The sequence below is a fragment of the Cotesia glomerata genome, linkage group LG10 (genome assembly GCF_020080835.1).
Source record: "Cotesia glomerata isolate CgM1 linkage group LG10, MPM_Cglom_v2.3, whole genome shotgun sequence".
NCBI classification, from domain to species: domain Eukaryota; kingdom Metazoa; phylum Arthropoda; class Insecta; order Hymenoptera; family Braconidae; genus Cotesia; species Cotesia glomerata.
The window spans coordinates 12267602-12294472 of NC_058167.1; the positions used below are offsets into that span (position 1 = coordinate 12267602).

Sequence of the window (26871 nt, forward strand, 5' to 3'; positions counted from 1 at the left end):
GATGATAATCGTTTGTGCGATTAACCCTTGAGTAAAAACTGGGACTCCCGTGTATATGATATAGTATTATATTATATTATCGAGTACCTCAACTGGAGTTTGAGTATAAATAAAAGTCGTGTTAAAATAAAACAAGATGATGAGGTATACATCACATCACATCGTCCCATACCAGATCCCAGAGGAATGGACGTAGAAGATGAAGCGAGTGTAACGGCGAAGAAATTAATAGCCATAAAATATGAATAGAAATTAGCAGGTTCGGGGTGGCGTGACGCGTTTGCTCGCTCATTTCCTTTCGGCGCGTTGAAAAACAACAAAACAACAAAATATCGTTCGAGCCTGTAATTTACCCGGCTGCCGCCGACCGCGCCGGTTACTCTCTCTTGCACCCGTACAAGAAACTCTCCATCAAGAAGTACATGAACATCTTATGAACCAGCTTACGTGTCTCTCAACACACTTACACTCACACACTGTTGTCTTGATACATACAAGTTTGCCTTCAGATTTTTTTTCGATTTACCTTTAAATTGATAAAAAAATTCACCATCACCATAAGCTATTAAGGCAATTCAAATTCGATTTTTATTCTATCAATTTTATCATTTGCTATTTTATCAATTTTTTACAGACAAAAAAATTTACTTGAATCACGTAAATAGTTTTGAAGAACTTCATTTTCTTGATTTGAGTAGAGAAATTTTTAAACTAAGAAATTTTTTTTGGGTTTAATAAATTTTACTTGATTGAAGAAAATAAAACTCTTCAAAATTATTTTTTTGGTTCAAGTATTTTTCTTTTAATTAAAAAAAATTATTTTAAACTAGAAGAAAAAATAGAAACAATCATACCCACAATTTTTAACCCGACGCGGAATCGAACCCTAGACCTTAGAACGGAAGATTCTACTCTTTAACGCTCTACCATCCAGTTGCATTTTTCTAAAAATAATTATTTCTATGCCGTAATTGCGAATGTCCAAGGCGTGTATTAGATTTAGATTTGAATCTTTTTTAGGAACAAGATTTTTTGTTATCAATCCGGGGACCTTGAAACGGGCAAGAAGCCGAGTCGGTGAAGAGTCTCGTGGGATTAAAGTCCGAGGAGAGGCATATGATAGAGTAGGGAATCATATACCGGGGTGTAACCTATTATTATCCTACCACTTATCTAATAGCTTATATGTCAGCTCGAGGGTGAAAAATAACAGTCCGATGGAATTCGAATATTATTGCTCCGAACTAGTCTCTAGGTCTGCAAAAAATATTTTATTATTTATGTATTTAGCGCTAGTTTTACTAGAGATTTTTGGTTAATGTGTTTTTGAGGAACTCGGCTGCGGAAATTATAGGGGCAGCTTTTGGAAATTAAAGATCCACTAATGACATAATGATAATTATATAGATACTTGTCTAATAGCGGTTTGGGCTCGGAATGTTTGTCAACAAAAAATTCTTTTAATTTCATTAAAAATTTATAACTTTGGAATTTTGTCTAAAATAGTTATTCATAGTTTTTAACAATATTGACATAAGGAATTTTTTTAACAATTATTTATTTAATTAAAAAATTTTTTGATTTTTTCTAACTTTAGTTTGGTGGAAAATTTTTTAATTTAAAAATCATATTTGTCAGTTTTTTTGAACTAGAGCTAAATATAATATTATAAAAATGGAAAATTAATCATTGAAACTTTTAAATCAAATTAAACTGACGGATTTATAGACAGAAACAGCAGTTATAAATTTTTAGTTGATTTTCTGTTGAATCATTTATTACTTTAAAAATATCAGTGGTTTGTTGCAATTTATAATTTATTGTTGCAAATTATTTGATTATAAAAAAATATACTAGTCCATGAACTATTTCTAAAGTTTTCTGCATCCAAACCTGCAATCATTTTGAAGACACGCAGAACATATAATCACAAAATGAACTTTTGAATAGGATTGCGTGCGAAAATAATAAATAACATAGCAATTAGTTACATTGTACTAAAACGGATACTTTGTATCTATCCTATGGTTAAAAATCCTTTTAGAAGGTGCATCCTAATAAGTGACAACAAAAACAAAAAAAGAAGTTACTCTCCAGCAATTTTCTTCATGAATGGAGAATAGTTCACTTGATCTATTTTTTTTTATAATGATTTATATAATTACGAGTTTTTATTTTCATACCTAACACATATTATCACTCGGGAAGGATTGAATAGTAAAAATTATCATCTAGTTAGTCTCAAGTTATTTTTTTTCAAATTTTCTTAAGCCAAAAAAATTTATTCTTGCTCTAAATTAATTTTATTCTTCCTCAAAAGTTTTATGATGAAAGAAATTGCTCAAAATTCAATTGAAAAAAAAAAATATTACGATACTTTCATATAGAAACTTCTATTGAACGATTATTACGTTAAATTACAGAACCAATTATTTCAACATTAGAAATTTTAACCGCTATGTTAGATGACCACAAAAAAAAATCATACTATAGATGATATAATGAAATTTTCTCCGTGGAATATTAAAGAATTAAATTTTTGTCGAATTGATTATTATAAAAATAACACATTGGAACGCTCAGGTGTTCTTCGCGTGGATCATGTCGTCGCGTCTAAAGCGGCTCTTTAAAAAAAATGTTAACTGAAAAAAAATAATAATAAAGTGTCTAAAGAGCCGATACTTCACACACTTAAACTGTCTTTCGTGTGTAATGTCGTGACGATCGGGCGACCTGATCATGTGTAAAATGAGAGGATCGCGTGTGATGTAAGTGAGAAAAGCGATGATGAGAAGAGCATCATCATCATCATCATCATCATCATCATCATCCTCATTCTCATCATCCACCTCATGTACATGGTAGATGGAAGATGGAAGCGTTTGTATCACGATTGATCTTTTTCCATGCAACGTGTAATGAATCGTCATTAACGGCAATCTTTTGCATACTCCTTATAATAACGTGTTCGGCTTCTATTAGCAGAATAAAATGTTATAAATTTATAAATATTTTAATTCCTACGGACCGAAGGACGTGTTGGTAGCGTCTTGAAGTGATGGGAGGAGTTGCAAATTTGAAATCTTTAATGTCTTTTACTTACTGATCAAGCTCTGTACATATTTAAACAGCGTGTCTTTCTTTAATTCATGCATAGAAATTTTTTTCGTGAGGTACCATGGGTGTGATTCATAGTTCATTATCTATTTATGTTTTACGGAAAAAAGAAAACTCGAAAAATTACAGTATATAATGCAACGTGGTGCTTCGTGATGAAAACTAGAAAAATTACAGTTTCAAATGTAATTATTACAGATTTTATAAAAATTACATTGTAAAATGTAATATTTAAATTGAAAGCTCTGAATATTAAATTAAAAAATTGAATTTAGAAAAATGTTATTTCAAACTGTAATTTTTCTAGTTTTGATTACGACGGGACCGATTTTACATTTTATACTGTAATTTTTCGAGTTTTCTTTTTTCCGTGTTCTGATTTATATTTGTTTTGGAATAGTTATCAAAATTTGGGATCTAATGTTGAGCATTAAAGATTTTTTATTGTAATCAAAGCAAAAAAATATTTTGTGTTGAAAAAATACGAGCAAAGAAGCGAATTTTAATCATTGGGGACAGGCTTGTATGGTTGCGGGGAGGTGTGACGGAAATTATTCTAAAATTTAATTAGGATTTTTTGTAACAATTTTTATCTGGTGAAAAAATCAAAATATTACTAGAAAATACTCACATTATACATCACAATATATAAAACCATCAGGAAATTTTATAAAAATTTTTATGGGATTTTTATCTTACTAATTAATTTTTTTAAGTATCAACTTTTTTATCTATAATTATTTGAATTAAAAAGCTTTTAAATTCATATCAAATTATTTTAGTTTTAATATTTCAAGTTCTTCTCTTGAATTTTATTCTTAAAATACAACTAATTAATTTCTGACCCGTTAAAAGCAAAGATCATTTTAAAAAAAAAGTTTTATGAGTAGGAAACAAGTCAGAATTCGAACTGGGATTTTTACGATTATATGTCGCGTGCTCGACCATTAATATTATCAGATCGTTTGACCACATATTTAATTCTCAACTTTCTTGTGCACAGCTTAAAGAACATTACTTGAAGCAAAATTGAAATTGATAAAATTTTGAGCCTTTAAATTTCAATTTTAAAATTGTCACTCATACTTCCTTAATAAATGTGAATTTTTAATATAAATATTGCTTTTTTTTTTACGGTACCTAAGACCTGGGATCAAAGACATCTGAACGTGAATTACAAAAGCATAGAAGGAAATAACTGTTAATGAACAGCTTGAGCCCTGTGAGACTCAATATCGTGAATGATTGTAATTATAATTTTTTATTGTTCCTTCTTGTTCATATGCATAATATAAATATGAGCGAGGAAGCTTCATGAAAACATTATAAGATAATTCAAGGCTAAGATTTCATCCGAGGGCTCGCTCGGATTAGTCTATTATAATGCACCAGAGCTGCGTCATTTCCGTTTAGCTCTCATCTACTCTTCACTTTATGATCCCACATCTATATTCATTTTTATTATACTATTTGTATAGACGTAATTTAGCTTTGCAATTTCCTTAAAAATTTTTTTATTAACTGATTATGAGGAAATTAAGTAATTTCAATCTTTAAGTTCCATAATTTTTTTTGTTATTTGATAATAATTAGTTTATAAATTCATTATTTTACTTTAACAAAAATTGAATTTTAAAATTGTCTATTTTACGGTCACTTAATTTTTTATGCCATAAAAATTAAAAAATAAATAAACATTTTTATTTTTAAATTAAATATTTTTTGACTTAAAATTATTATTTTTACATAATTTAACAAATAATAAAATTTTTTTCGACATTTAACGAATAATTTTAAGTTTTTATCTTTTTCATAAATTTTTATAATATAATTGAAATTTATTTTTTTTTAATTATTCTATGTTTAATAAAGCTTAAGAAAAAAAAAAATATATGATAATATATTAAAAAAAAAAATTTTAAATATTTTTAGGGGTTAAAGTATTAAATATCAAACTTCAGGTTCAAAAATATAATTTTTTTATTTAAAAAAAAAGCCAAATAAAAAAAAGTGAATTTTTTTAATGAATTTTCTAAATTAGATATGTTAAAAAAAATTTTATAAAAATTTTTGTGGGTTAAAGTATTAAATATCAAACTTCAGGTTCAAAATTATAATTTTTTATTTCAAAAAAGACCAAATTAAAAAAAAAAGGGAATTTCTTAAATGAATTTTCTAAATTAGATATATTGAAAAAAATTTCACAAAAATTTTTGTAGGTTAAAGTATTGAATATCAAATTTCAGTTCAAATATATAATTTTTTTATTTAAGAAAAGAGCAAAATAAAAAAAAGGGAATTTTTTAATGAATTTTCTAAATTAGATATATTAAAAAAAATTTTTGTAGGTTAAAGCATTGAATATCAAATTTCAGTTCAAAAATATAATTTTTTTATTTAAAAAAAGAACAAAATAAAACAAAGTGAATTTTTAAAATGAATTTTCTAAGTTAGATATATTAAAAAAAATTTCACAAAAAAAAATTATTTTAAGTAACAGAAAAAATCAATTTCTTATCATTGATCATATTTTAAAATTTCTTACTCATCTGAAGAGTTAGAAGTTGTACAGAGCAGAACAAATTAAACCGACGGCGATAAAAAAAGAAAAATCAATTGAAGCAGTTTGGGGTGGCAATGGCCGGACTAATAGACATTGGAAGCTCTTTAGTGGCGATATTTCACCGGAACGTGTGAGAAAAGAAATGGAGTAAGGACATGTAGAGCCAGTGGACATGACGGTGTGTGGTCTGGCACGTTCAGTGAAGGAACGATTAGCCCCAGGCACCAACCCTAATCCCTTCCTTCCTCTTTTACATTAAACTTTTACTTTTACTTGTACTTTTTCTTCCTCTTGTAAAAAACATTTTTATACGTCTTACATCCACAGACAACTGGTTGGATGGATAAAAGCAACCCACCTTGTACCTCAATGTTCCTCAGATTGAGTTCGGAGGCACGAGGACTCATACTCGTAATATACAGGGTTTAGGTCTCTATAACACACGTTATACATTACACGTTTTATGCCATATATATGTGTGTGCATAAATGTATAAAGAAGTAAAGGGAGATTGGTATCAAGTTACATGCTAAGCAGCATGCCCGTTGTAACCGAGACGCGTTAACTTGGCACACCGGATCCATTGTTCTCTTTTTTATTTATTTTATTTATTCTTAAAACTCAATTCTCATCTACTGGTTTCCATCATTCAAGTCCAATGAAAATAACAATCCAAAGAGTCCTTTGTTAAGACAAACCAAAACCCTACATATAACGCACATGCACACATCACTTGCTAAAAATTAAATCAATTCTGAGTAACAAACAAAAACGATTGTAAATTATTTATTTTAGTTCCTTTAATATTATTACTTTTTATTTTAAGAGAAATTTGAGAGTCGGCTTATAGATCCTGCGCACCGCTAACCCCAAGGTGGGTGGGCTCTATTATCACCATGGATTCGCCGGGGTGGATCTTAAATTTCGGCGATATCAAGTCGCTAATAAACAAACTTTACATTTTTTTTATTTATTAAAATTATCTTTTCTTGGATTTTGCGGGATTAAGTTTTAGAGTTTAAATTGTTAGCAAAATATTGGAGATATGAAAAAATTATAAGATTCTTTTTTTTGTACACTGATAGAAGAATTTGTTTATGTTTAAAGAGATTTGTTAATATTTAAAAAATCATTTATTAGAAGCCATTTGTTAATCCTTAACAAATATTTCTTAGAATTTAAAAAGATTTATTAATATTTAATAAATGAATATCAGATTTATTAAATACAAACAAATAATTTTAAATACTAAGAAATATTTGTTTGATACTAAAAGTGGTCTCTGATGATAAATGATTTGTTAATATTAAAAAATGTTATTTAATATAAATAAATCCTTAGGAAATTTATTTTTATACAGAAATGATGATTACTATTTTTATTATAACTCTTATTATTAATCCAGAATTTTAATTTTGAAGTTATGAGATATTTCGAAGTGATTAAAAGTATTAGTTAGAAAGGAAAATTTCTTTACTGGAGAATAAAATTCTTGGCTCAAGAAAATTTTTGGGTGCCTGAAGGAAGATTGAAGTTGTGTTGGCCAAAGTAAAAATTTTTCTTGAAATTCTATTCTTGGTGGAAGTAATTTTTATATTTGATCAAGATTTTTAGATACTTTAGGGAAGCAGCGCCACCTACTTCAGCTGAGAAAAAAATTTTCTCACCTTGAGAAAATTTTTCTCTTGAATATTTGATACCCACTTTATATTATTTTAGCGTGCAATTATACATATTGAATGAAAAAAAAAGATTCAATATTATTCGATTTTTTCATTTGACATGTTAATCAATAAAAATATTAATGAAAATTTACTTCTAACTTTATATTTAATTTTTTGGAGCAAAAGAGAAATTTTCTCAAGACAAGAAAATTTACTTCTATCAAGAACTAAATTTTTTGGAGCAAGAGGCTGAATTTTCTCAAAACGACAAGATTTTCTTGACTTAAATAAATTTTCTTGGATCAAGATACGTATTTCTTAAAACAACAGAATTAATTTTGTAGGAATAAGTGAAATTTCTTGTGTCAAAAAAATTTTTTTTCGCTCAAGAAAATAATGATGAAGAAAAATATTTTCTTGGCTCAAGTGAACCTTTTTTTCTGTGTATCAAAATTCAGAATCAAAATTATGAACAAATTATTGAAGATAGGAAAAATCATGAGAAATCTTTATTTTAGAAAATTTAATTTTCTACAAAAAAAAATCCTTATCAATTTTTAAGATTTCTTATTATTTATTAGCCAAAATTTTTAATTTAAAATTTTAAAGAAGGCACGAAAAGTTTCTGGTACTATAAATTTTTTTTTATCAGTCAACTGACATAATTATTTGTAATTAGTTTTAAATTCATAAAAAGTATGACCCTTTAAAAATTAAATTTTATCTAGCAATAAGTTGTACAAAGAAAACAAGAATAAATACGTTATCGACATAAAGAATACAAATTATAATTGTTAATTCATTTATTGTTTAATATAACGGAGCTGGTATGTCTATAATGTTATCGAACTGTGCATCAATATATGCGGTACGTAATACACATGTCGCTGTAATGGATACAATATAGATAGTATAATGCAGTGTGTACGATTGCGTTAATTACGAAGGCATACCCGCGGCGATTTACTTTGCAGTCTACGGGAATAATAATTCGCCAGTCAGCGCGGACTGTACCTGCTGATGTGTTCTCGTCGATAGTAATCAACCGTGAAATCGATTCACAATCGGCACCGTGATTGACCCTAATTAAGCTTGCGGATATGTGCTAATCAACGAGAAAATCATTCATCATTACGTTTTTTTACCTTAATTTAATTCTCTTTGGAGATTTTTAAGAGGTTTGTTTATTAGCGTTTCCGGCAAATTTCGACATTTCTAAATTACCCATACTCTTTACTCTTTTTACAAGATGTTATTTATCAATGTAATTAGCTGAATTGTTGGGTAATTGTCTTATCGCTTTTTTTCTTTTTGCGTAATTTATCTGGCTTTTAAGCTAATTTATTTAGGCAACCATCCATAAATTGTTTCAAAATAATTTTTTTTTCTTGGAACTTTTTAATCAATTTATATAACAATAAAATCTATTCCAATAATTTCCTTTATTATAACTAACTCTCAAATTTTTCCTTCATTAAAAACTAATCATCTGTAAAAAGTTACTAGTTCCTAGATTACCGCTAGATGGCGAAGTGACTAGAATAACTTCTCACATGCAGAGTTGTCAGTTCAAAATTAAAAATTTTATATCAATATTGAATGCATCGTGAAAAATATTCAAGTTCTTCTTTATTCTATTGATAGTTGAATAATTCGTCTGTATCATTATTTATTTTTCGCGAAGTAGTATTTAATGCTACTATAACCGATCAAAGCGCAATTTGTAGACAATTTAAAAATACTTACGGTTAATTGACCTCAATTCATATTTTGATAAATACACATCATCAAAGACAAATTTCGATAATAACGTTTTTTGTATTTTTCAGTCAAACGGAGTGACAAAAAATCTGAATGAAAGTTTTTTTGTAGAAAATTTAATTTCCTACAATAAAAGCTCCTACACAGAAAAAATAATAATGTTATTAATATTATTGTTATTATTATTATTAATATTAATGTTATTAATAATAAATAATGTTCTTGAATCAAGTATATAATTTTGAAGGACTTAATATTCTTGATTTAAGGAAATTTTACTTAATTCAAGAGTTTTTCGTTTTGATTCAAGACAATTACCCTCTTCAAAATAATTTTCTTGGTTTAAGAATTTTTCTCTCGAATCAAGTTAATTATTTTCTCTTTGTATGGATTTAAGCGTTGAAAAGTGTTGCTTAAAAAATATAGAACATTTTACAAATTTCAAAAATCAATAAAACTTACCATTTAGTCAATATTTTTCAAATTATTTTATAAAATTATTTATCTTTTAAAAGATGCTAAGGTAAAAGACTCCATTAGTGGCACTTTTTCTTTCAATGAAAAAATGTTCTACTTGGAATAAAAATTCAAAATTTTTTTGATCTAAAGGTCTTAAAGATTAGAAATAATATATTTATTATTGAAATTAATGATTTCATTAATTGAATAAGTACCAAAACCAAAAAAAGTGTCATTAATGGGGTCTTTTACTCTATTTAGAGCTTTTATGTATAGAACCTTTTTTTTACAGAAAATTAAATTTTCTACAAAAAACTTTAATTTTTTTGTCTTAAATCCTTTTATATTCAAAAATGTATGAAAATTGGTTAAATGTGGCTATATTAGAAAATTATTATTACAATCACTATTTTGTAAAAATTTCGATAATATATTAATAAATTTTCAATTGAATTATGAATACAAATTTATTTCTTCAAAAATGTTTAAAAAATATTCAGCAATATCCGAAAATTTGCACCTCAGTCCACATACAAATTTCCAAAATAAATTTCCATCACTGATCACTTAAAAAAAGGGAAAATTTAATCATAACTTAGTAAAAAAAAAATTTTAACTAATTAAAAAGAAAACTAACAAATTGAATATTTTTGTTCCAGAGATCCGATGGAACTAATGGAGCAGCAATTAGTCCGTTGCGGAGTGCCTCCAGTGCGTCTGTACGAGCACCTCGCACTAACCTCCCCTGGAGCGAGTGCTCTGAGTATCCAGCAGCAGCAGCAGCAACAACAACAGCAGCCGCCCTCACAGCAACACCACCAGCACGAGGGTCATCAGCATGCTCTGGCCTCCTGGCTGGCTCCCTCCGCGGCTCTGCTGTACGGCTCGCGCACCACCACATCTTCACCTTACCCAAACACACCCTCGTTCCCTTACCCACCTCTCTCCTGGTCCTGGCAGCCCTCGCCCGTGGCAATCATCCCCCGGCGATCATCTCCCTCGTCCATCGGGGTCAGGTACGCGCCCTATCCGACCCCCACATCCACGCCACCGCCACATCGCGCACGCCCAAACACCCCCAATTAGCAATCCTCTTCCCCTTCATTCACCCCCACACTCGCTCCTACCTCCTACAGCTCTATGTTTTTTATCGTAATACCCACCTACGCCTTTTTTGTTATTTCTCTTTTCCATCTTATCCTCAGACGCCATTTTATTACACTTGAACTTTGACTTGTTGTTGATGAAATCCGTCGATAGATTAGTAATTTATTTTTTATTGAATCTAATCGATATTGTCCATTGATTATTCATTAAATTATTGTTATTGTATAAATTATAATTTGCGATTATTCAATTTTTGGAATATTTATCACCTTGTTATATTTATAAACCAAAGAAATAAAATATCGCGCATATGTTGATTTTTATCTTATCTCATTAATTATTGTTACTTTCAATTATTAATTATTATTTTAATTATAATGTGTATAATGTAGATGTATAGTGTACAGAGTACGTTAAAATTTATTTCAATATTTTGTTTTGTAAAATTCAAAAATACATGTGTAAATAATTTTTTTTTTTAACTAATAGCGATGTCGCAATTCTATTTAAGGATATTGTGATAGTTTATCCTATAAATATCATTATAAATGAATAAAAACAACTAGTGATTTAATATTAAGGCTTTGTTATTTTATTTATTTTTTTTAATTCCAATTACACTGATAAAAAAATTAACAGCCAAAATCTTAAACCAAGAATACCATTTTTAAGAAAATGATTTTCTTGAGTCAAGAGAATAAATTCTTGAAACAAGAAAAATTTACTTAAATCAAAAATAAATTCTTGACTTGAGAATTTATTCTCTTGACTCAAGAAAATCATTTTCTTCAAAATGGTATACTTGGTTCAAGATTTAAGCTCTTGAGTCAATTTAATTTTTTTATCAGTTTATCCTTGATCACAACCCTATAATATAAAATTGATGATTGAACTGAAGTTAATTTATTATCGAAAATTTCGAATACTAAACGAAAAAATCGAAAGAATGGTTTCTGATTCCTTATTGGTTAGGATTAAGGTAGTACTATTGTTACCACAAGAGTCAAATCCCAAAACCTAACCTTATTTGATTAACGTAGTAGATTTCCCTATACTAAATCACATTGGAGAAAGAGAGACAGAGATAAATTCTGAATGTTTTTTATTAATAAATATTCTCATATGCTCGAAAACCATAGGGGAAGGACGGTCAAAAAGGATATGTTAATTTAAAAATGAAATAACAAATATATATTATAATCATATCTATTCTTAACTTTGGCTATTAATTTTTTGGGTAATTGAAGTTTATAATTAGAGTAAAATAAAAATAAAAACAAAGAAATTCTTCTTCGAAATTAAAAAAAAAAAAAAGTCAACATTATCCGTTTTGCCCTACCAGGGCGGGGGGCAAAATGAATACTCAGGTCGCGCAAAACGAATACTGATTGGAAAATACATGTTAATCAAAACAATCGTCGCAAAAGTATAAACAGCGTCCCGAATATGAAGAAAAAAATCAAATCTGCATCGTCTTTAACAACATTAAAATAATCACTGTATACTTACGATTTAAAATTTTAATTTTTTTTTCCTAAATTTCAATATTTATTAAAAAAAATTCTCACAAGTGGGTAAAACCAATACTTTATTGATAACGGTAAGTGTAGTCACATAATAGATTGATAGATTGCAGTCTAAAATGTTTCTATCGACCGACCAGCGATTTAAAACGATTATTCATTTTACCCGCCCTCTCCGTCTTGCCCTTCCGCCCCCTACTGATTGTTATTAAATATGTTCTAGATGTTATTTTCTCTCGTTGTCTTAATTTTTATAAGAATCTGAACGTCCAGTTTTGTGAAATAAAATAAAGTCTTTGATTTTCCATAAGAATCAATGGTAAAGGCAAAAATATGTGAATATTAATATCTTTTTTTCAGGACTCGCCAGGCTTCCAAAAATTTTACTGCTCTATTATGATATTCTTAAGTACCAATATGCCAAATTTCATTAAATTCTGAACGTCAATTCTAAAACCGGTAGTACTACCTTAAAGCGCGCGGGTTTGAGTGCAATTTGAATTACTAGTTTTATAATAAAAATAGATTGAAAAATTTTTCGATAGGCGATAAATGATCAATTTTTAATGGCTATATAGTTTGGTATACACGTCTCCAAAGTTTCTATGAAATAATTTTATTTTTGGCGTTTTTCGGTATAAAAATTAAAGTGACAAAAACTGAACTTAAATTTTTTACTAAAAAAGTGCTGTGCATTGAAGCGTAATTAATCTAATGGACATATAATTTTTCGACCATAGTGTTGAAAATCTCCGACAGAGGTCGCATGATCGTTAAATTTTCTCCTTACAAGAGAGTTAAGTTTTAAGATAAAAGCTTTCTGCTCAACTCTTGATTAGCTTATCTAATATTAATTTTTAAAAACTGCTAAAAAAAAATTACTGATCAAATTTAAGTTTTATTCTGTCCAAAATTTATTTATAAATTTTATTGTGTACAAAAAGCTATTTTTATTTTTATGATATTAAACTTTCAACTTGCGGATTAAATACCGGTAAATTTAAACTAATAAAAAATTTTTATTTTTATTCTTAATCATAAATTACGGGTCATAAATTTCTGCATCGAGAATGAAATAAATTGAGACACTATTTTCAACAATGTTTTCCTTAAAAATTGTCTTTAACGTACGTAATAAAATTTTTAATTTTTCTTTTTCCAAATAAAAAATTTTTTATTGATTTTTTATAACTTTAATAAATTCTTAATTCAAAAATCAGTATATTTAATTACAAATACTAAAGATTAAAAATTTCTTTTTTAGTTTGAAATTAATAACTAAAAACATGTACAATAATTTTTTATGCATAGAAAAAATAACAATAACAACAATAATGGTGAAAATGAACGAATTAAATGTGAGGTATAATTTTTATTAATTAGATAAAATAAATTATCGGTTACAGGCAATAAAAATAAATCTAAATAAAGGTGTTTCGTTTAGGCTCCTTGGTTCTTTCTTATTGACCACAACCACAACTATTATATTGTATACTGTGTATATGTAATAGTAAGAAGTATATATATAATATATAACAGTAGAGTAGAGTATAGAAGTGTAAGGCAACCTGCAGTCGCCACCCAAGCTTCATCGCACCTCCAACTGCCGTGTAATTCTGTTATACCTATCTGAAATTAAATAAATTCATTTCACGGCCTGTCAGCGCGCAATTATTTTTAGACGCGGAACCATTTTAAAGTCAGCTCTCTTACCGTGACTAACACCGAGCCCTCTGGCCTGAACCCCGGGAGCACGTCCCAACTTAAAGGTATATAATACTTTAACAATATATAGGTGAATATTATTTATTGTATATAAATATCTGTGTAAAAATAAATATCAAGAGGGAAATAGAAGAATCTGACTTTTACTCGATATGAAATTCAAATATAAAATATAAGAATTATAATCCAACTTTTATATTATTTTTTCGTGGAATAAGTTGCCCGATGACGTGACCGTACATCTATAAATTGATATTAAATTTATTTGAATTAGTTTTATGTTAAAAAAAAATTTTTTTGTTAGGATAAATAAGACAAGTTTTGAATATATCAAGTCTGATATGGCCATATATGTCCTGATATAAAGATTTCTTGCATCAAGATATATCAGGGCCATGTCAGAAATTTTTTTTTATAGGTAGGGATAACAAATATTATGTTATGTTACGATGAAAAAAAATAGGCTTTAATAAGAAAAAAAAATAAAATATAAATAAAAATAAATTTAATAAGTTAATAAAAATTAAAATATAAATAAAAATAAATTTAATAAGTTAATAAAAATTAAAATATAAATAAAAATAAATAAAAGAAATTTAATAAGTTAAAAAAATAGGCTTAAATAAGTAATTTATGTATTATATCAACAAAAAAGTTTTGTTATTGTAGCAAAACCCTTTGGTCAGTTCAACAAGACAGTCTAGCTGAATTAATAAATCGACTTGTTGAAGCAACAAAATTATTTAGGTGAACAGGAATAGGTGAAAAGACTAAATTAAACATTTTAACTCGTTTATTTGTTATATGACGTTTCGTCGGTTTTATTCCGACTTTCTCAGGTATCTATTTTTTAATAGACAGAAATAAATGCAATACATACAATAAATCTTAATAAATTGAAATTACATCAAAGGTTCAACAAAAAATTTTTTGTTGCAGTAACATAGACTAGTTAGTTGATGTAACAAATTTTATTGTTCAAGTAAGTAAATCATTTTGTTAAAATAACTAATAATAGCGGCAGCAAATTAATTTTTTGGAGTATAAAGTGTGAAAAAAAGATGTATGGTAATTAAACATTAGATTAGAAGCAGTTGGAAAGCGAGGTATGGAGCATTGTTATTTATGTTCGTTGTAAATTTGTTCAAGATTGTTATTTTGGTCGGACTGCGTGTTAATATTTGATTAAATAAATTTTAATGGATGGCTAATATTCCTAGCCGCGGTAAAATTGATCTGAGTTAACAATTTTGGAAGATAAAAGTTGGGGAATTGTATTTTTAATGACGAGGTGTCTAGTCGCGTACGAGGGAATTATTTATTGTAGATAGTATGGTAATATATCGACATATTAATGAACATCAGTGAAATTTAGACCTAATTATAATTAGTGGTGTTGTTTTGTAATTAAATTTTTATTGAGAGCTTATTTTATCAGATAATGAATATTTACAAGCTTAAAATCGAGACAAATTATTCGAAGCATTTGTTAGTAATTTCAGCTGAAAAAAAATTTCCGTTTCACTTTTATGCAGAGTGTTTTATTTCTTCATTCTGGTACTTCAAGTGCACAGTAAAAAATTTTGTTTCATTGAATCAAAAAATTTATTAAAAAATTTTGTGGTAACTCTCATAGCCACACTGAAAAAAAAAGTATAAGTCATATCGCAATACGTTTAATTGTATAGCTTATATGCTAAATGTGCCATCTGTATAAGCCATACGCTTAAACGTATTGTGATAGGACAAACTTTTTTTTCAGTGCACCTTAACTCAAACTTTTATTTAATCTACTGCCGAAATTTGTAGCCAACTTGATGGAAAGAGTTTGCAAACAAAATGGTTTTAGTTAAGTTCTCTATAAGTTACTCTGCAATTTGACGTTAAGACTTGCAGTGCAAGTATTTTAGTCAAGTTGTATTAAAGTTGAACGAAAATTTAACCAAAAGTTTGGTGTTAATTTCTATTCAAATTGTGGACGTAGATTTTCGTCAATTTATTGACAACTGTTGTACTGTAAAGAATTGCCGCAAACTTGATGTTAAGTTAACTGTAACTGATGAAATCTAACTATTTTTGAAAAAAGCATGGTTATTAAAGAAGAGTTCAACACTTTTTTGTATTGATTTAAAAGAATTTAACATTTTTTTGTGTTGATTTTAAAAGAATTAACACAAAAAGTGTAAAAATATTTAACAAAAAAATTAAAAACCCAAAATTTTTTGATATACAATAACCCAAAATTTTTTACTGTGTAATGGGAGTCAGAATTAACTCCGAATTTTTTACAGTGTAATGAAATATGAATATGATATAACAATAAATAAAGCGTAATATAACATAAGTGTACGGTACCAGTACCAAAGTGTAGATGATATGACGCTGGAGGATATCGGCGATTTGCCGGTGAGCACCGCTGGAGGCTTTTTAAAGTTCGAGCCTCGCTGAGGTAAGGAGTAGACTGTAGACTGGAACTGGAGACTGGATACGGATGGTACGGTTGATGGTACTCTTTTCTTGCTCCAACCCAAGCTTTTATTTTTGTCTCTTACTCGCTCTTTTTAGTGGATGGTTTGCGGCTCGCCGCAGATCATTCGTATCAACATAATTACAAGCTGCAGGAGCCGCCTCTCTGTTTCTCTCACCTCGCTCCACCCATCACAACATCGCACACGCTCATATATACGACATAACACGCTTCTTGCTATATTTTATATTTATATATATATATATATATATATATATATATATATATATATATATATATATATATATATATATATCATATTAGTCGAATGGAGGCTGGGTGTTTACTGTTGTAAAAAATAATTTTGAAAAAATATTGTTTTTTTTATTATCATTAACTTTATTCTAGATGGAGACTATTAAGAAGCAATTTTACCGGGAGAATGATAAGTTGATGCTAATGGGTATTAACAGTATGCTGAAGTTATGAAATATTGTGATTAAAGATTAATTACTGACGTGATAAAATAGTACTGAAAAGGGGGTTACTCGTGGAAGATGGAAGATGCAAGGTAATGGTCCATTAATGGCTGTTTAGTTATAGACTTGTTCTATCATCGATGATTAATTTATTTAACAATTTTCATTATGTTTATATGAATGTATTTTTTCATTTTTGATCATATACGTAGAAAAAATTAATTAATGATTTTTCTTTTTAAAAAAATTTTTTTGATTCATGGAAATATTCATGTTAAAATTTTTTTTATTTATAAAATTTCAAGCTTATCTTATTTTATTTTACTTCTTTATGTTATTATTATATTAAATGCATTTTTTGTGATAAAAATAAACATCCAGTTAAAGTTATGACGCATGAAATTCAGTAAAATACAATTTTCCTTGATTTTACAATGTTCAATTTGTCATGATCTTTAAAACTATGCACTCTAGCGATATAAATGACCAATTTATTAGGAAATTAAATTTATTAGAAATTTTTTACTTGAATTTTTTCAACAAAACTATCCATTCTTTCAATATATTCAAAAATACACGAAAAAAAGTCGAAAAAATAAATTTGAGAGCTGATAAAATTGACAGGAATGATTTATAAATATTCAATTGTTCATATCTTTAAAAATACGCACTTTAGAGATATGAATTTATTAATTTTGTAAAAAATTTCATTTTTTACAAATTTTCTATTTAAGTTTTTAAATAAAACGAGCCATTTTCTCAATATTTCTAAAAATACATGAAAAAAGTCGAAAAAAATAACTTAAAGAGCTGATGCAATTTACTTTTATGATTTAAAAATATTAAATTGCTCATATGTTAAAAATCACGCACTTTAGCACTATAAAAGTAAAAACTACTTTTGTTGGAAATTAAATTTTCTACACAGAATAAAAAATTAACTTGAATCAAGTGAATAATTTTAAAGAATTTTATCTTCTTGATTTGAGTAAAATCAATTAGACTCAAATCTATTAGTGTTTATATTTTGTTTTTTCTAATTCCTCATTATTAAATTTTACTATTTATGTTACCATTTATAAGTCACAATCTATATTGCTGATATTACTGATAATGACTATGTATGGTTTTACATGTACTTAAATCATTTACTATTATACTTTTGCCATTTGGCTTTACACTTTGACATTTAGATATAAATAAATAAATAAAAAAATTTTTAAATTAATTTTTCTTGGTTTAAGTTAATTTTACTTTATTCAAGAATTTTTGGTCTTGATTCAAAATAATGAAACTCTTCAAAATTATTTTCTTAGTTAGTTTAAGAATTTTTTTCTTGATTCAAGTTAATTTTTTTTCAGTGCATTTAAATTATTTTTATCAAACGAGTTCTTCTTTTAATACCTCCAAAAATATCCAAAAAATAAATTTTAAAGGCAATACTACCCACAAAAGTCCAATTAAAGTAAAATTGTCAGAAGCTCCTTTAAAGAGCGTCTAATTTATTACGAACATGCCGAATTTTTCCCTGGCCAATCATAACGAAATCTTACAATTAGAATATGAAAAAAAACACATCAAGATACTTTAATTTGTAAAATCGTCGTACTCATTCTGAATCCTGATCTTGGTCTTGATGGAACATAGAACTGTTTTAAGTATACGAGGTATAAGAATTATTCCCTTCACTCGATCATAAGCATGGTCCGCGCTTCAACTAAAGGACCATGGCGAAACCAGTTTAAGTGGCTAAGTGTAGATGTAATTGATTTCCATTTTACGAGTTTAAGTTGAGGTAAGCCTCCACTCGCGCTTCAACATCCAAGAAGATGCACCCCGCCCCCGTTTAACGTCTCAGGCTTCAGATCTTTTCCGTGCATTATATGTGTATGCAACTAAACCGCTTTATCTGAAATTCTACATTTCACATTTCATACTTTTTTAAAAGAAGTTGAGCCTCTGGCTCTAAAAGCCTTTCTTTATCTGCTTTTCCGATTTTCTTTACACCCATTTCTTTGATAAAGTTTCATTTGTATTGGGATAATACTAATACTAATGCCTGGGTTTGTTTTCAGGCTTCTACTTTTGGGCGGTCTCGAGTTGATGGGCGCAATTATTATATTTTCTCACGTTATGGTTAAAAGGGTAGTTTTGCCGTTGAAAAATGTCGATGGGAGATGGGACGGATCCTGAGTCCTGAGTGAAATAATAAAAAAGGCTGTGGGAGGACGAGGGTGAGATAATATTATGGGAAAAATGCTCTGTAATACATTTTTCAGCGATTACTCACGGTTTTAGTTTTAGGGTTATGTAGGTTCATGTTTTAGGGCGAAGAGTTATGGTAAAGGGGTCAACTTTTTTTTTATTATAATGGAAGATGCGCTTTTTCAGTTTGAGGGATTCGATGCTTTAAATAATAATTAGAATTATAACTTAGAAAATTAATTGTTCCATTTTTTTTGCTCCACTATATTAAAAGTCCATTTTTAAACGATTCATGCGCTGAAAAAAAAAGTACTTAAATTTTTTTTGTGTGTTGTTAGTTGCACTGCCAAAAATCGGGAGTGAATTTTCACTCTCGCTACACGGAGTAAAAAAGATAAAATACTCTAAGTGCGGAATTTTTACTCTACAATAATTTTTAATTGGCTGAAAAAAAGTTCATATCCAAAATTACTAACAAATACTTTCAAAAATTTATAAATTTGTAAATATTAATTACATTTTTCAAAAAATTTGAATTTTTTAGCTTTGAACCAAATCTTAGTAAAATTTATTTTTCGTTTCGAGTCTTGTTGACAAATATTAAGCTAAAAATTAATCTATATTATTAAGATATTTAGCAAAATTTTGTGGCCAGTGTATTTATATAATAAAATAGGTTTGTATGGTTAAATTTGGTATCATAATAAATAGTCAATTTATTATGATAAGTATTTAGACTGCATTCAAAAATGCTCTCTCTAGATAATAATTAAGAAATGACTTTGTATCTTGTAAACTATTGACATTTTTAAAGATATAAGTCCATCCCGATGTCACACTCATCAAGACCTTTCATTTGAGTACCCACATCAATTTTTCATATATTTATATATATTACATATATGTATATATGAAAAATATATCAAAATGCATGTGGGTACTCAAATGAAAGCTCTTGATGAGTGTAACATCAGGATGAGCTTATACCTTCAAAATTATCAATAGTTAAGAAAGTACAGTGCAATTTAACGTAATTAAGAAATGACCTTGTATCTTGTGAACTATTGACATTTTTAAAGATATAAGCTCACCCTGACATTACACTCATCGAGACCTTTCATTTGAGTACCCACATCAATTTTATATATATATATACATATATATATATATATATTACATATATGTATATATATATATATATATGTATATATATAAAATTGATGTGGGTACTCAAATGAAAGCTCTTGATCAGTGTAATGTCAGGGTGAGCTTATATCTTTAAAAACGTCAATAGTTAAAAAAGTACAGTGCAATTTAACAAAAGTCATTATTTAATAAAGCAAAATTTTATTTATTTATAGTTCACAAGTCACATAGTGACTGCAAGGTTACTAGTAAATTATTAAAACTACTAAATTTAATTAAATAAAATTAATCACTTTTGATAATACAATCAACTTTTATACAGCAAATTTTATGATTTCTTAACGAATAAATTATTATAAAGAGAATTTATAGAAAAAATGCTATTTTTAGAAATTAGAAAAAAATATCGATGTAATTTTTTTTAAATATTAAAATTTATTCGTTATATAAAACTAAAAAAAAAAAGCTTATATTAATTTTCAAAATTTCTAAATGCACATTTTTTAATTTTTGAACGAGTAACTTTTATTTTTCTACTAAAAAAATTAATTAATTTAAAATTTTTTTGAAGTTTTTACCAAAAAAAAAGATAATAAATACCATTTGTCAAAATAAAATTGAATATGTGATAAAATGTTATCTAAAGAGTGACATAAAATTTAGTAAAAACGACAGTACACCCTCGTATAATGCAGGTACTTGGTACAATGAGTTAAATAAGTGCCCCGGAGTCTAAACTTGTATAGAGCAGACGATATTAAATGCGTATGTGTTATATTTATACACAAATAAACATATACATATATTTACACATATATATCACTGTTTTATGTATAGATTACATAGATATAGAGAGTAAGTGAGTAAGAATAAACGTAAGAATGAGAGAACGTCGGGAATATGTAAATTAGAAAGCCCGTGTGAATGCGGAGATTTATGAGTCCCATACACATTTCTGGGCGCAATAAATATCAGTAAGTAGCAGTCAGTATATAGCACCAGCACCAACACCAGCAGTCAACCTCTTGGGACTTGGACTTGGAGATCGAGTCGTGAGTTGTGACTAACACCCCGTATACAGATACACCATCATAGTCAACCATCAAATCAACCTTCGGGGTTTTATTTTCAAGTTGAAGTTCGAACCGAAAAAAACTTCGGAGTCAATGTTTGCAACCCAACAAGAATTAAAGAATTAAATAGCAAATCTTCATCGCTCCCATCAAAAGCAGGATAAAAATAAGCTGGAAAAAATTCTTCGGATTATTAATGAAAATTTATAAAAATATTTCAGGCTTAGAATTGTTTTTTTTATTCCTTTAATAAAAAAAAAAAAGAGAAAAATAAAATGTAAACAAGATAAATAAATTAAATTTACGTTTAATTAATTGTTATATTTTTTTGTTCAATAAATAAAGCAAAGCGTGTGAGGTATAAAAAATTTTAATTTAATGATTATAATAAAAATAATGAGGTCTAAAGTGGGGGAGAGATAATTTAAAAATGAGGATGTAGCGGAGAATAGTGGACGTAGTTGGTGGTGTGGATGATGATGATGCTGGTGGTGTTTGGTGCAGTGGCGTTTCTGCAAGTAAAGCTTTTGCTGACTCGCCGTGGGTGGCTGCTTCTGGTGTCGCTTCTTGCATGCATTTCGCGCCTCGCATGCCTCCACTCACATATTATGGCCCATATGCATATATATCTCCAAGTAACTACGGTGTCACGAAGTGTGTACGCGAATTTCCAGTTCCACTAACGCATGTCAAATAAAACCTTGTGTGTGCATGTGTAGTATGTGTGGGGAATGTATATATGCGGAGAGATGAAATAAGATGAGGAGATATAAAGTGAATAATAAAATAAAAATGGTGGAGGATATATGGGTGTGTGTGTAGACTGTGAAATGCAGCCCAATTACGAGATGAAAATGCTGAAGAAACTCATCACTCGGGTTATAGGAGACAAGTCGCAAATTTTTGGTGAAATTGAGTAATGTGCGGTAGCTAGTGAGTGAAATACCGATGTGAGGATTTCTCTTAAGATATATATATTTTATGGAATGTTGGGAAAGCTTTTTTGTTTATGAGTTTTTTAATTTGGTTGGAAGTTATTAAAATATTATTTTTTTTTGATGAATAATTGAAAATTTAGAAAATAAAATTTACAAATTTATTGTTTTTTATATGGAGGAATTTTATTATATAATTTAAAAATTTTATTATGGAAAGAAAAATTTTTTAACCCAAAAATTTTGTTATTTATACACAGTAAAAAATTTTTCGTCATTGTATAAAGTGTTAAAATTTGTGTGTTGAATATTATACTCTAGTGGGTAGAATTTAACATTCTCATATGTTAATTTAATAGTTTAACACACTATAATGTTAAATTCTCCACACTAGAGTGTAATATTCAACACACAAATTTTAACACTCAATACAATGACGAAAAATTTTTTACTGTGTATTACACTGATTGATAAAATGTTTGGAAAAATTCACTTTTTTTGGTATTGTATGCAACTAATGTTTTCAAAAAAACGTCCTTAAATTATTGGAAAATTTTTGATAAAATTTTGTTCACAATATACTTGAGCTCAAATTTTTAAAAATTTATTTTTGCCACACGGAATTATAAAATTTTAAGAAAAATTACTATTTTTAATTTTGTACATTACTAATCTATATTATTAAGAGAATAAGCAAAATTTTGTGGCCAGTGTATTTATATGATAAAAGAGTTTTTATTATGATTAAATTTGGTATCGTTTGAAAAGTCTTGGCCTGGAGTTGTACCTTTTTATGGTTTCATATTATTCTCACCAATAGTCAATTTATAATGATAAGTATTTCGGCTGCATTCAAAAATGCTCTATCTCTAGATACATAATTAAGAAATGACCTTGAATCTTGTGAACTATTGACATTTTTTAAGATATAAGCTCATCCCAATGTTACCATTATCAAGACCTTTCATTTGAGTACCCACATCAATTTTTGATATATTTATATATATATTATATATATGTATATATGAAAAATATATCAAAATGCATGTGGGTATTCAAATGAAAGCTCTTGATGAGTGTAACATCGGGATGAGTTTATATTGTTAAAAACGTCAATAGTTAAGAAGGTACAGTGCAATTTAACATAATTAAGAAACTACCTTGTATCTTATGAACTATTGATATTTTTAAAGATATAAGCTCACCCCGACATCACATTCATCGAGACCTTTCATTTGAGTACCCACATCAATTTTTCATATATTTATATATATTACATATATGAATATATGAAAAATATATCAAAATGAATGTGGGTATTCAAATGAAAGCTCTTGATGAGTGTAACACCAGGGTGAGCTTATATCTTTAAAAACGTTAAAAGTTAAGAAAGTACAGTGCAATTTAACAAAAGTCATTATTTAATAAAACAAAATTTTATTTATTTATAGTTCACAAGTCACGGCAGTCACATAGTGACTGCAAGGTTGCTAGTTTTGATTATTAAAAAAAGTTATTGAATTTTTATAAAAATTTTATTTACTTATACTCAAGCTTAAAACTGTTTTTTTATTTTTATCACGCACTGATGTATAAAATTTTCAGAAAAAATCTTTTTTTTTTATTTTGAAAAAGAAAATTTTTTTATCGAAAAAAAAAGTTCCAAAATCATTTGAAAAATTTATTATACACCATCATATTAATCATAAAGCAAAAAATTCTATTTAATATTTATAACTTATTTACATTTCACTAAAACTATTTATAAAACATTCACCCCAACTTAAAACAAATAAAGCGAACAAAAGATTAACAAACCATAATACATAAAATAAAAACCCAACCAAAGATTTGATTTTTTGACTACAATAAAAATAATTTAGCGTCAGCGTTCCCTAATGAGATCTATTGTCTCGCTCGGACCCCGAAAAAAATCTTTACCCACTAAATCTAAAATATAAAAAACGGCTCACACCTCTTTAAAATATTCCGTAGAATTTGTGATTTGGGTAAATTTATCGTTTACTCATAACCGTGGGATGACACTTTTAATATTTTTTATTTTTCGGGCTTCTTATGGACAAAAGAAACGCCTATGCATTTAGCGTCTACAATCTACAAATATATTTATAAATACATAAATATAATATATAATAATAATATTATATACAACGTCAGAAATACAAAATATACAAACGAAATAATACGATTAACACGATAGACAGATTTATAGCTGCTTATGGGGATTTAAACTCAACAGGTTGGATCCCCAGGATTCCATATACATAATATAAGCCTCTCTGATACATATAGCTACTTAACTACCTTATGAAAATATATATTCACAATAAACATCACGGCCATTTTTAGATTTTTATTATTAAAATTTATCTAAATTTCGTTACCTATAAAACCACTAACTACGATTGACACATAGATTTTCGACATTTTATGATGTCATAACTATGTCCAAAAAAATTTTCGGGTCGTTAAATTTATCAATAAAATGTATAATTGTCATAAAAGTCAACAAAATTCAGTGGCATCTTTACTACAATTTTTTTTAAGAAAAAATTTTATTGCCCAAAAAATAGAGATTCACTAAAAATATTTTCAGTCATAAAAAATCAAAAATTCACTTATTTACACTGATAGAAGAATTTATTTGTATTAAAAAATATTTGTTAATAACAAATCATTTATTAGAGACGACTTTTTAGTATTAAACAAATATTTCTTAGTATTTAAAATGATTTGTTCACAGTAAAAAATTTTGCGTCATTGCGTCAAAAAACTTAGTGTTAAAAATTTTTGTATTAAATATTTAACACTTTTATGTGTAAATTTAATATTTATTATGTTAAATTAACACAAAAAAGTGTTAAATATTTAACACAAAATTTTTTGACGCAATGACGCAAAATTTTTTACTGTGTGCTGTCTTTAATAAATCTGATATTCGTTTATTAAATATTAATAAATCTTTTTAAATATTAATAAATCTTTTTAAATATTAAGAAATATTTGTTAATGACTAAAAAGTGGTCTCGAATAAATGATTTGTTAAATATTAACAAATATTTTTAACTAGAAACAAATCCTTCTGTCAGTTTTTATAAATTTTTTTTTCTATATATTTTTCGTTGGTGGATTGTTATTTATAATAGGTACAAATTTGATTATCAAAAATTTTAATTTCACAAAGATTTTTGGATTTGAAAATAAAAAAAAAAAAATAAAAATTTTTCTGAGTATCTTTATTTTTATATGTGAAAATAAGTGTAGCAAAATTTTTATAAATCTTCTTAAAAAAAAAGATCGAATCTAAAATTTTTCAATGATGTAAATATAAACCAAAAATTAACTAACTCAAAAATGACCTCTTAATCATAAATTTTGACAAAAACAATCTTAGTAAAAAAAAAAAAAGGATGGAGTTTATTATTTACAAGCTAAAGGCGTGTCACAATGGCATTGCGGGTTTCCTCTTAAAGTCGAACAATATAAACAGGATTTATGGGTGAAACTTTCAACAAAACTGTCAATGCCTGACCATTACCCTCGAGCCAAAAAAATAAATAGGACAGAGGACAGAGCAGCGCATCTTTTTCTTCTAAATACTTTTATTTGAATGGCTCTTTATCTTCGTTAAAAAATTTACAAGTAACATACAATGTTACAAGAACTCGCGCTAGGCACAAATATTTTCACCATAAATAAAACTTTTTATCTTCACGTCTATTTACTTGGGAACTGTTTACGGTCTTGTGACCTAATCCACCAATAACGTGCTATTTACCGTTTTACCTGGTAAAATCTATCTTTTTTTTTTCCTTGTCCTTCTCTCTTTGTGTCTCTGGGTCTAGGTCTAGGCCTAGGTCTGGGTTTGAGTCTGCGAGGACCGAATATTCAGTCAAACCGGAGGAATATAAGTTACCTCAAGTTCTTCAATCATCCCTTGTTGACTAGTTCTCCGAAGGAATTAAATGTGTCATTGTTATTATGGTACAGTCTACGGACTGTACAGTAAGAATTGAGGTTCTTTGATTTTGTTGTTGAGGGTACCTGTCGACTCCACCCACGATCGTAGATCCTCTGAAATAAGTTTGACACGGGACACATTTTTTCACACGACCGTCTTAAATATATTTAGAGTGATTATCGTTCGAGTTAATCTTATAAGTATTTGTTAAGTTTCTGGAACTAAACAGATAATGTTAATAATATTGATACTGGATGTTTACTGCTTGAAGATGCTGCAGGTAGTAAAGCCGATCAGCCGATTTGGGTTTTGAGAAAATCAATGTAAATAAATAACAAGTTATTTATTAATTTGTTTAGGCTTTAAATTTATTCATTCTTATTTTTATGAATTTTTTATTTAAAAATAATTAGTTGTTATTTATGAGAATTTTTGAAGATAAAAAAAATTTTTTTATACTTTTAACTCATTTTTTTTAGTAAAAAAAATGTATGAAAATTTTTGGAGTTTAAAAAATTTTTAATTCAATTTAAAAAAAACAGAAATAATCAAAAATTTATAAAAATCTTTGAAATTTGAAGTGACATTTAGAAATTTTTAGATTAATTTTTGCAGTCAAAATTTTAGTATAAATTTTAATAAGAAAAAATTTTATATTTATTAGT

General features: G+C 27.5%; 1 protein-coding gene and 1 long non-coding RNA gene across 2 annotated transcripts in view; both read left to right on the forward strand.

Moving 5' to 3' along the window:
- LOC123272672 (T-box transcription factor TBX20-like) overlaps nt 1-10917 on the forward strand; it is a 50943-nt gene extending 40026 nt beyond the window's left edge. Inside the window, exon 6 of the mRNA XM_044739611.1 lies at nt 10224-10917. Within this exon, the coding sequence (XP_044595546.1) occupies nt 10224-10650 (427 nt within the window). The 3' untranslated portion in view covers nt 10651-10917. The remainder of the gene's footprint in view (nt 1-10223) is intronic.
- LOC123272673 overlaps nt 1-26871 on the forward strand; it is a 94692-nt gene that overhangs the window by 45887 nt on the left and 21934 nt on the right. The window lies entirely within an intron of this gene.